The sequence below is a fragment of the Phyllobates terribilis genome, unplaced genomic scaffold, assembly GCF_046119375.1.
Source record: "Phyllobates terribilis strain yellow unplaced genomic scaffold, ASM4611937v1 Scaffold_7__3_contigs__length_470593459, whole genome shotgun sequence".
Classification (NCBI taxonomy): Eukaryota; Metazoa; Chordata; class Amphibia; order Anura; family Dendrobatidae; genus Phyllobates; species Phyllobates terribilis.
Genome location: NW_027362767.1, coordinates 89,849,761 through 89,861,888, shown reverse-complemented (window position 1 = coordinate 89,861,888; position 12,128 = coordinate 89,849,761). Strand labels below are relative to the sequence as shown.

The following is a 12,128-nucleotide window of genomic DNA, read 5'->3' as shown; positions in this document are numbered from 1 at the left end:
AGGGGGCTGGCTCTAGTTTTTGTTACAGTTTCTCTATAAGAAACATCATTAGTGACAAACTTTACATTGTAGCCTAATTTTTATAATAAATGTTGCTTTATTTACTCATCCTTAAAGAGAATCTGTCACCAAGTTTTTGTCATGTAATCCGAGAGCATCATGGTGTAAGGGCAGAGACTCTGATTCCAGCAATGTGTCACTTATTGGGCTTCTTGGTGCAGTTTTGATACAATCCCTGTTTTCTCTCCTGTAGATGTAGCACTGGTCAGAATGCTGAGCTGTGAATAACCCCGCCCACATCACTGATTGGCAGCTTCCTGTGTACATTGTTAGTAAGTAGCCAATCAGTGGTGAGGGTGGGTTACACAGATTAGCTGGACAGTCTGGCACATGAAACCTAGTCCTTCAGCTATAATCTCCTGCTGATGAAACACTGATTGTATTGAAAGCCAGTGAAACATTTCTGGAATCAGGCTATCTAACCCTTTAGTATGCTGCTCTCAGATTAAATAGCAAAAATCAGCTGACAGATTCGCTTTAAAGAGGTTGTCTCATCTTGATAAATGGGTAAAATTGCAAAGCATGTTAAAAATCCTCTCCGGTCTCAAGAGTGGAGAGACTTTTAATCCTATAGTTTACTGCTCATTGCCAAGGTTACTGACCATTGTTGCAGTTTATCAGAGGTGTCCGGTTACCTAGGCAAGGAGCGCTTGCCTGCAAAGTGGTTTCCACACACAGTCTGGCTCAGTCAGCCCTGATTGAGCCCTGTCATTAGTACCACATCCCCAAACAGTAACACGTATTGGTCAATTTATTAATAAAAAAAAATGGAAATAACATAAGGACAGCACAATGCAGACCTGCAAGAGACTATGCTCTATAATTGTAGCATTATCAGTAAAATTATTTGCTAAAAGGTAGGTCAGAAGAGGTAACATATCCTCTTTAAAGACGCTTTTGTCTAGAAAATGTTCAAAGTTCTCTGTAAATTTTTTTTATATGGTGCAAACTTTTATCCCCTATGTAATTTCTATTTTAGGTATCAAGCATGAATGGCAAGTGAATGGCATGGATGACATTAAAGACCGATCTACCCTGGCAGATAAACTAGGAGGAAATGTGGTTACTTCATTGGAAGGTGTTCCATTAAAATGAAAGAAATTCCTGTATTTTGGAAGCTTACAATATTTAAGCAGCAATTCCTGTTATGACCATAGGAATTTTTTATTTATTGATTTTTTTTTCCATTTCCTTTTACCTCTATGAACTGAATAAACCATTTTGGTGCTTGAGAAATGAAGTGAAGAACTAACAAAAATACAAAAGGTTACATTACAATAGCCAAACTAAGGTTTGATCACACAGCCTTAGAATTGTTCCTGGTAAAGGATAATGCTATACATTCATTTGGCTTCTTTTTTTTTTCTATTTCCTAAAAGTGAGCTGTAAGATGCAAGTGTAAACTGAACCTAAGGGCTCTTCAGACGCTTGTTCTTATCAGTCCGAGCATAAATTGCTAATGCACGGACTGGCTGCGGCTCTCCTGTCCTGAGCGTGACAGCTCTCCCGATCTGCGGCCTCTTCATGCATTGCGGTCTGATCTCAGACCAGTTAGCACGGTCGTCTGAATGAGCCCTAATATGCATGATTTTAAAATAGGTTTCTTTGCCTTAAAATGAATGTTATCTTTTTTTTTAACTTCATGTCATGTTTAGGTCTAACTTTTGACTCTGGATTAAAAGATAAAATTCTAGCACCTCTAAGGAAGGCTTTGGAGATCAAAGTGTTTGCCCTATTTACAATATTAATCACCTATCTACAGTATTGATGAAACATGCATGATTGCTAAAGGTGTGACTGCTGAGACCCCCATTGATCTCCAGAACAGAGGGCCCAAAGTCCCCAGTGTAAATATAGCAGTAGTGAGCATGTGGGACCACCACTCATATCCATAGGTACATAGAGCAGTGGTTGCACATGCTCACTAATGCTTCATTCACACATGTGACTTTTGGACCCCCCCCCCCATTGTCGTGATTAGTAGAGATGAGCGAACCCGAAATTTAAAGTTCGGGGTTGTTACCGGACACCTAGTGTCCGATGCGGGAGAGAGAGAGAGGAAGAGAGAGAGAGGAAGAGAGAGAGAGGAAGAGAGAGAGAGGAAGAGAGAGATTATACATTTATTACCTATCTTGTGGATAGGTTATATGTATTGTTTATGAGACAGCCCCTTTAATACAATTTATATTATTGAGTTCAGTTTCTAAGTGTATAAGCCTACTCCCCATCTAATGTATGCCACAAAATCTTTAAAAGAAAGAGAAAGTGGCCAACCTCTTAAAAAAGTATGTTCCTAGATTTTAAAGAAATGTTCTGAGCTAGAAAAACATTTTAATACCCTATTAGGGTATCCTGATCTGATTTTTTCTTATTCCATGTAAAAGACAGAAAGTCTATTGATTTCAATGAGCACTTCATTTTTCCTAGGGTAAAAGCTTCATTGAAGCTGAAAACTTGCTACTGAGTTCCCACCTATTTACAGAAGAAAAGAAAATTGCTGGTCCTGATGAATTGGGGCCAAAAGAGGCAAAACCAGGAGTGGCCCTCATATTCACTACTGCTATTGATCCACAATAACAATGAAGGAAACTAGTTGGGAAACATACCTTATATATACGGTACTTAGCAAATTCCCCTGCTTCTGTATTTCATTGGGTTAATTCAAGGAACAAGCCATACAAAAAGTAAAAAAAAAAAAAAAGAAGAGGAAAATGCAGAAGCAAAGTATTAGATTAACAAAAATGTGTTTTTATAGTATAAAATGTGAGTATTCAGTTTAGTGAGCCATAAAGGTACAAATAGATTTCCCTGTTCTTCTCCTATATGATCCATAGCACAAATTATTAACATTGTGTCAATGATACTAAAATGATTGGAGCCGATCAATAGAAAATCGTTCCATCAGTAAACTATAGAATTGAAAACTCCTCCATTTTTGACAACGGAGTGGATTTTTAATTAGAGATAAATTGCAAAGTTTCTTGTTTTTACAAGCACTTTTTAATTTTACCCATTTAAATTGAGAATAACTCTTTAAAAAGTTAAATCAGTGCTACCTAGTTTAAAGCACTAAATCACAAAAAAGGAGCTCCGACTGCTATAAAGATACATTAAAATAGCAAAAAACATTGAACCTAAAAAAATGGTGTTAAAAGGGACATTCACTAGTTTGACACTGAACATAAATATACAGTAGATTTTAACTATTTTGCTTTAAAAAATTATCAAATGCATTTCAGGGATAAAAAAGGCCAAAAGAAAACCTGTTAAACGACTGACTTTTTGTATTAAAACAGTGCCAGAGTGACAAGTCAGTAGGTAACAAACAGCAGAAAATATACAATAGATATATAAATGTATCACGTGTAAAAACAATGCACAGTGGTAACATGTCTCAAATATGGTTTCTAGACAGTGTATTATTGGTATCTGTATTAGACCAAACGAATGTGTGCCTTTATACTTCTGTACAACATGCATTTCCTCCAGGATTCAGTGTTATTAGGTGCAATGCCAAAAATGGTTTATAAAAGTTTCAATTGCAGACATCTGTCATTAAACCAAAGCAATGTTTTGTGGAATATTGTGCCAAAAAACAATAAAACATGTTTGATTATTACACAGAAGCCTTGTTACAGTTTTATACTTTATTACCTATAGGGGTGGCAGCAGTTTTAGCAGTCCTGCTGTCAGCTCAGTGGATAAATAATAGATGGTCAATGACAGTAACTCTTGCCCAGAAGATCAGTTTTTCACTGGAGGAGATGCAAAACATCCGATAACCACGCATTAAATACCAGACATTTGGTGCTTGTGTCAAGCAGATAGAGGTTCTCAATATAGGCACACAAATCTATTAGCAGCTGGAATATCCAACAGTATTCTTTTTTGCCATTTCCAAAAACGGATGTAGAATACACAAGGCAATATGACTGCTGATATATACACTACTCACACTGATTGTGAATCAATTTCTCCTGCTGTTGTGCAAATGGAACAGACAACTGGTAGAAATGATAGGCAATTAGCAAGATACCCCCTATAAAGGAGAGGTTCTGCAGGTGGTGACCACAGACCATTTCTCTGTTCTCATCCTTTTTGGCTGTTGTTTTGGTCACTTTTTCATTTGGCTCTCACCCCTAGAGGTACAGTAGCATGATGCGGTGTCTACAGTACAACCCACAGAAGTTGCTCAGGTAGTGCAGTTCATCCAGGATGGCACATCAGTGCGAGCTGTGGCAAGAAGGGTAGCTGTGTCTGTCAGAAGAGTGTCCAGAGCATGAAGCAGATACCAGGAGACGTGGAGGGAGCCATAGGAGGGCAACAACCCAGCAGCAGGACCGTTACCTCCGCCTTTGTGCAAGGAGGAACAGGAGGAGAACGGCCAGAGCCCTGCAATATGACCTCCAGCAGGCCACAAATGTGCATGTATCTGCACAAACGGTTAGAAACCGACTCCATGAGGGTGGTATGAGGGCCCGACGTCCACAGATGGGGGTTGTGCTCACAGCCCAACACCTTGCAGGACGCTTGGCATTTGCCACAGAACATCAGGATTGGCAAAGTTGCCAATGGCGCCCTGTGCTCTCCACAGATGAAAGCAGGTTCACACTGAGGACATGTGACAGACATGACAGAGTCTGGAGACGCCGTGGAGAGCGATCTGCTGCCTGCAACATCCTTCAGCATGACTGGTTTGGCAGTGGGTCAGTAATGGTGTGGGGTGGCATTTCTTTGGAGGGCCGCACAGCCCTCCATGTGCTCGCCAGGGGTAGCCTGACTGCCATTAGGTACCGAGATGAGATCCTCAGACCCCTTGTGAGACCATATGCTGGTGCGGTTGGCCCTGGGTTCCTCCTAATACAGGACAATGCCAGACCTCATGTGGCTGGAGTGTGTCAGCAGTTCCTGCAAGATGAAGGCATTGAAGCTATGGACTGGCCCGCCCGTTCCCCAGACCTGAATTCGATGGAGCACATCTGGGACATCATGTCTCGCTCCATCCACCAATGTCACGTTGCACCATAGACTGTCCAGGAGTTGGCGGATGCTTTAGTCCAGGTCTGGGAGGAGATCCCATAGGAGACCATCGCAACCTCATTAGCAGCATGCCCAGGCGTTGTAGGGAGGTCATACGGACGTGGAGGCCACACACAATACTGAGCCTCATTTTGACTTGTTTTAAGGACATTACATGAAAGTTGGATCAGCCTGTAGTGTGTTTTTCCACTTTAATTTTGGGGGTGACTCCAAATCCAGGCCTCCATTGGTTAATAAATTTGATTTCCATTGATGATTTTTGTGTGATTTTGTTGTCAGCACATTCAACTTTGTACAGAACAAAGTATTCAATGAGAATATTCCATTCATTCAGATCTAGGATGTGTTAATTGAGTGTTTCCTTTATTTTTTTGAGCAGTGTATATACACTACCGTTCAAAAGTTTGGGGTCACCCAGACAATTTTGTGTTTTCCATGAAAACTCATACTTTTATTTATCAAATGAGTTGCAAAATTAATCAAAAATATAATCCAGACATTGACAAGGTTTGAAATAATGATTTTTATTAGAAAGAATAATTTTCTCCTTCAAACTTTGCTTTCGTCACAGAATGCTCCCTTTGCAGCAATTCCAGCATTGCAGACCTTTGGCATTCTAGCAGTTAATTTGCTGAGGTAATCTTGAGAAATTTCCCCCATGCTTCCTGAAGCCCCTCCCACAAGTTGGATTGGCTTTATGGGCACTTTCTGCGTACCATACGGTCAAGCTGCTCCCACAACAGCTCAATGCGGTTGAGATCTGGTGACTGCGCTGGACACTCCATTACAGATAGAATAACAGCTGCCTGCTTCTTCCCTAAATAGTTCATGCATAATTTGGAGGTGTGCTTTGGGTCATTGTCCTGTTATAGGATGAAATTGGCACCAATCAAGCGCTGTCCACAGGGTATGGCATGATGGAGTGATAGCCTTCTTTATTCAAAATTCCATTTACCTTGTACAAATCTCCCACTTTACCAGCACCAAAGCAACCCCAGACCATCACATTACCTCCACCATGCTTGACAGATGGCGTCAGGCACTCTTCCAGCATCTTTTCAGTTGTTCTGCGTCTCACAAATGTTCTTCTGTGTCATCCAAACACCTGAAACTTTGATTCGTCTGTCAATAAAAAATTTTTCCAATCTTCCTCTGTCCAATGTCTGTGTTATTTTGCCCATAGTAATCTTTTCCTTTTATTAGCCAGTCTCAGATATGGCTTTTTCTTTGCCACTTTGCCCTGAAGGCCAGCATCCCGGAGTCGCCTCTTCACTGTAGATGTGGACACTGGCATTTTGCGTGTACTATTTAATGAAGCTGCCAGTTGAGGAGCTGAGAGGCGTCGATTTCTCAAACTAGAGAGTCTAATGTACTTGTCTTGTTGCTCAGTTGTGCAGCAGGGCCTCCCACTTCTCTTTCTACTCTGGTTAGAGCCTGTTTGTGCTCTCCTCTGAAGGGAGTAGTACACACCATTGTAGGAAATCTTCAGTTTTTTGGCAATTTCTCGCATGGAATAACCTTAATTTCTAAGAACAAGTATAGACTGTCGAGTTTCATGTGAAAGTTCTCTTTTTCTGGCCATTTTGAGAGTTTCATAGAACAAACAAATGTAATGCTCCAGATTCTCAACTAGCTCAAAGGAAGGTCAATTTTCTAGCTTCTCAAATCAGCCAAACCATTTTCAGCTGGGCTAACATACTTGTGCAAGGTTTTTCTAGGGTTTTCTAAACATCCATTAGCCTTCGTACACAGTTAGCAAACACAATGTACCATTAAAACACTGGAGTGGTGGTTGTTGGAAATGGGCCTCTATACACCTATGTAGATATTGCAAAAAAAAAAAAAAAGACGTTTGCAGCTAGAATAGTCACTTACCACATTAACAATGTATAGAGTGTATTTCTGATTAATTTAATGTTAGCTTCATTGAAAACAAATATGCTTTTCTTTAAAAAATAATGACATTTCTAAATGACCCCAAACTTTTGAACGGTAGTAAATATACTGTACATACATATATACACACACACACACACACACATATACATGTATGTTTGTATATACTGTATATATACAGTTATATGAAAAAGTTTGGGCACCTCTATTAATCTTAAGCTTAATGTTTTATAAAAATTGGTGTTTTTGCAACAGCTATTTCAGTTTGATATATGTAATAACTGTTGGACACAGTAATGTTTCTGCCTTGAAATGAGGTTTATTGTACTAACAGAAAATGTGCAATCTGCATTCAAACAAAATTTGACAGGTGCATAAGTATGGGCACCTCACCAGAAAAGTGACATTAATATTTAGTAGATCCTCCTTTTGCAAAAATAACAGCCTCTAGTCGCTTCCTGTAGCTTTTAATGAGTTCCAGGATCCTGGATGAAGGTATTTTTGACCATTCCTCTTTACAAAACAATTCCAGTTCAGTTAAGTTTGATGGTCGCCGAGCATGGACAGCCCTCTTCAAATGATCCCACAGATGTTCAATGATATTCAGGACTGGGGACTGGGATGGCCATTCCAGAACATTGTAATTGTTCCTCTGCATGAATGCCTGAGTAGATTTGGAGCGGTGTTTTGGATCATTGTCTTGCTGAAAGATCCATCCCCTGCGTAACTTCAACTTTGTCACTGATTCTTGAACATTATTGTCAAGAATCTGCTGATACTGAGTGGAATCCATGCGTCCCTCAACTTTAACAAGATTCCCGGTGCCGGCATTGGCCACACAGCCCCAAAGCATGATGGAACCTCCACCAAATTTTACAGTGGGTAGCAAGTGTTTTTCTTGGAATGCTGTGTTTTTTTGCCGCCATGCATAACGCCTTTTTGTATGACCAAACAACTCAATCTTCGTTTCATCAGTCCACAGGGCCTTCTTCCAAAAAGAAATTGGCTTCTCCAAATATGCTTTTGCATACCTCAGCCAACTCTGTTTGTGGCGTGCTTGCAGAAACGGCTTCTTTCGCATCACTCTCCCATACAGCTTCTCCTTGTGCAAAGTGCGTTGTACAGTTGACCGATGCACAGTGACACCATCTGCAGCAAGTTGATGCTGCAGCTCTCTGGAGGTGGTCTGAGGATTGTCCTTGACTGTTCTCACCATTCTTCTTCTCTGCCTTTCTGATGTTTTTCTTGGCCTGCCACTTCTGGCCTTAACAAGAACTGTCCCTGTGTTCTTCCACTTCCTTATTATGTTCCTCACAGTGGAAACTGTCAGGTTAAATCTCTGAGAAAGCTTTTTGTATCCTTCTCCTGAACAACTATGTTGAATAATCTTTGTTTTCAGATCATTTGACAGCTGTTTTGAGGAGCCCATGATGCCACTCTTCAGAGGAGATTCAAACAGGAGAACAACTTGCAAGTGGCCACTTTAAGTAGCTTTTCTCATGATTGGATACACCTGGCTATGAAGTTCAAAGCTCAATGAGGTTACAAAACCAAAAAAAGTGCTTTAGTAAGTCAGTAAAAAGTAGGTAGGAGTATTTAAAACAAGAAAATGATAAGGGTGCCCATACTTATGCACCTGTCACATTTTGTTTGAATGCAGATTGCACATTTTCTGTTAGTACAATAAACCTCATTTCAAGGCAGAAACATTACTGTGTCCAACAGTTATTACATATATCAAACTGAAATAGCTGTTGCAAAAACACCAATTTTTATAAAACATTAAGCTTAAGATTAATAGGGGTGCCCAAACCTTTTCATATAACTGTATGTATATATATATATATATATATATATATATATATATATATATATATACACACACACAAATATTTTTTCAAGTTACACCCACAAACAAATGTATTTTTACTAGGACTTTGTATTCAGCCCCCTGTAGTCGGATACCCCTAAATATAATCCTGAGAGACCAATTTCCTCCAGAAGTCGCAAAATTAGTAAATCGAGTCCACCTGTTTGTAATTTATTCCCAGTATAACTATAGCTGTTCTGTGAAGACCTCAGAGGTTTGAGAACATTAGGGATCAAATACTATCATGAAAACCAAGGAACACACCAGACAGGTCTGGGATAAAGTTGTAGAAAAGATTAAGGCAGAGTTAGGTCATAAAAAAATAACCCATGGTCTGAACATCTCATGGAGCACGGCTCAATCCATCATCCAAAAATGGAAGGAGTATGGCACAACTGTAAACCTACCAAGACATGGGTAAAACTGACATACCAAGCAAGGAGAACACTAATTAGAGAAGCAGCCAAGATGCCTATGGTCTCTTTGGAGGAGCAGCAGAGATCCACAGCTCAGGTGGGAGAATCTGTCCATAGGACTACTATTAGGGCTTGCTCTCACTTGCGATTAAATCGGACGAATGCAATCTGATAAAAAAATCGTATTGCATTCGGACCAATTTAATCCTATGAGTGTGGCGTTTTTTTTTCCAGCTCCGATCGGATTGCGATCGGGCTGGAAAAAAATCGCAGCATGCTGTGATTGCATGCTGGATTCATATCGCATGCATCCATATAAGCCTATGGGTGTGTGTGAAACATCGCACTGCAATCGCATATCACCCGAGTGCAGTGCGATACCCGCCGATGCCAGCAACAGAGGAGATGGAGAAATTGATTTCTCTGTCCCCTCCGCAGCTGTGCTGAGGATCTCAGCACGCAGCACTGACATTCGGCTCCCACTCGCAGCAGAGCAGGAGCCGAATGTCATTAGCATCTTGCATCGGATGCCATATGCTAGTGGGACCCTGGCCTTAGTTGTGCACTCCAGAAATCTTTTTTTTTAATGGAAGATTGGCAAGAAGAAAGGAAGCTATAAGAAGTCGTGTTTGCAGTTAGGAAAAAGCCATGTAGGGGACACAGCTAGCATGTGGAAGAAGGTCAAATGAGACCAAAGTAGAACTTTTTGGGTTAAATACAAAATGCTATGTGTGGCGCAAAGCTAGCACTGCAAATCACCCTGAAAACATCATCAAACATTGTGGTGGCAGAATCATGTTGTGGGGAGGCTTCTCTTCAGCAGGGACAGGGAAGTTGGCCAGAGTTGATGGACAGATGGATGGAGGTATTCCATCTGGTTTGCGTTTAGTTGGACCATTATTTATTTTTCCACAGGACAATGACCCCAAACACACCTCCAGGCTGTGTAAGGGCTATTTGACCAAGAAGGAGAGTGATGGGGTGCTTCGCCTGATGACCAGGCCTCCACAGTCACCAGACCTGAACCCAATCGAGATGGTTTGGGGTGAGCTAGACTGCAGAGTGAAGGCAAAAGGGCCAACATCTCTGGGAACTCCTTCAAGACTGTTGAAAGACCATTTCCAGTGACTACCTCTTGAAGCTCCTAAAGAGAATGCCAAGAGTGTGCAAAGCAGTCATCAAAGCAAAAGGTGGCTACTTTGAAGAACCTAGAATATAAGACATATTTTCAGTTGTTTCACACTTTTCTGTTAAGTATATAATTCCACATGTGTTAATTCATAGTTTTGATGCCTTCAGTGTGAATGTACAATTTTCATAGTCATGAAATTACAGAAAAATCTTTACATGAGAAGGTGTGTCCAAACTTTTGGTCTGTACTGTATATCTGTAGAGATCTGAGGTTGTGGGTTGTAAGTAATCACCTAGGCAGGTTAATGATGCAACAATATTTTATTGATCACAGCCATAGTAATAAAGCAATTCCAGGTAAATGGCCAAAAATACAGTTCTCTCAGTCCTTAAGTTCCCAATCTGGGTTCAGAATTTCCACTGGCTTTGTATAAGGCCATACTCACTGTCTCCCAACTTTTGGTTGGCCCACAGATTTCGTATCTCCAGCCAGTATAGTCTGTAGCCACAGTCCATGATCCTCTATCCAGTAGCAACAGTTCTTTTAAGAAACTTTCAATCCAACCGACATAATCCATAATGGTAACATGTTTATCCACCCATCCTTCCAAGTCCACGGTCTCCATCCTTTTCTTTCAATCCTTCCACCCAACACTTCCTAAAACATGACTCTCCTTTCTTTCACTGGGATCAGTCCCCAGGTCAGAAGTGATCACCCCCCACCTTAAACATTTACTGTTAGCTAAAAACAATGAAGAATATTCTAGAAGCCTTCATCTGAGACTGCATGTAAGACCCCCTGTGGTGACAGCTCCACTGCGTCTACAATCTACACACACATAATGAGATTATTGGCTGTTGGAACAATGGTTAGATACTCCTGAGATACAGATATCCTGAGATACAGATTAGTGGAATGCTGGACATTTTACAAGTGAATCTAGTGCACATACTGACAAGTTAGCAGAACTATATAAAACATAACAAGTAAATCACTAATAAAACACAATAATAATATTGACAAAAATAGTGGTCCGTTGCTGGAAAAGTATCATAGTCTTTAGTAAGTGGGTAGCTCCTCACATACCTCCACCACTTTTTCGGACACGAATGTAAGAGGTCTCGCCTTTATGAGAACGAAACTTTGTATCATCCAGTTTCCTCAAAGCATATTCCATGTCATTCTTGCGAATATACTCCACAGTCCCCATTCCACCCTGGTATACGTCAGTGCAATAGACATCTCCAGCTTGTCTCATATGGTCTTTCAGATCCCGCCAACTTCCCGATGGGGGAAGCCCTGAGAAGAGGACTCTGTATTTAGTTCGCTGGATCAGGGGTCTGTCCCTTCCACACGGGGTCCTCCATATCCTCCCCCTGATCCCCAGTTTGAACTGGGAAACTCTACACGTGCCCGATGAGAACCAAACTTGTATCCATTGCGACCAACCCCAGAGTGCTGACACCAAGTTAGGTTGATGGTCACTTGGCGGCCTGGTAAAGGGAGCTCTGGGGAAACAGTATCTGGGCTGACCAGGGTGAGGGTAGATCCAGTGTCCCAAAGTCCCTGGGCCTCCTCCCTGATGTAATTTACCTCCCCCAGATTACATTCTTTCATTGTGACAGTCATTGCATTTTGTGTATTACTCACCACAGGTGGGGGGTTAGTCTGCAGATAGTGCCGCTCCCTCTCGGCTGAAGCAGTGAGAACCGGT

At 41.0% G+C, this 12,128-nt stretch overlaps 1 protein-coding gene across 2 annotated transcripts in view; it reads left to right on the top strand.

Moving 5' to 3' along the window:
* Positions 1-3,686, top strand: part of CFL2 (cofilin 2) — a 30,877-nt gene extending 27,191 nt beyond the window's left edge. The window contains exons 4-5 of one of the 2 annotated variants that reach the window (XM_073638961.1): positions 1,040-1,138; positions 2,488-3,686. In XM_073638961.1, the coding sequence (XP_073495062.1) occupies positions 1,040-1,138; positions 2,488-2,492 (104 nt within the window). In that variant the 3' untranslated portion in view covers positions 2,493-3,686. Of the gene's footprint in view, positions 1-1,039 lie in introns of both variants that reach the window. The other variant, XM_073638960.1, reaches the window with a different exon arrangement.
* Positions 3,687-12,128: the final 8,442 nt, after the last annotated feature.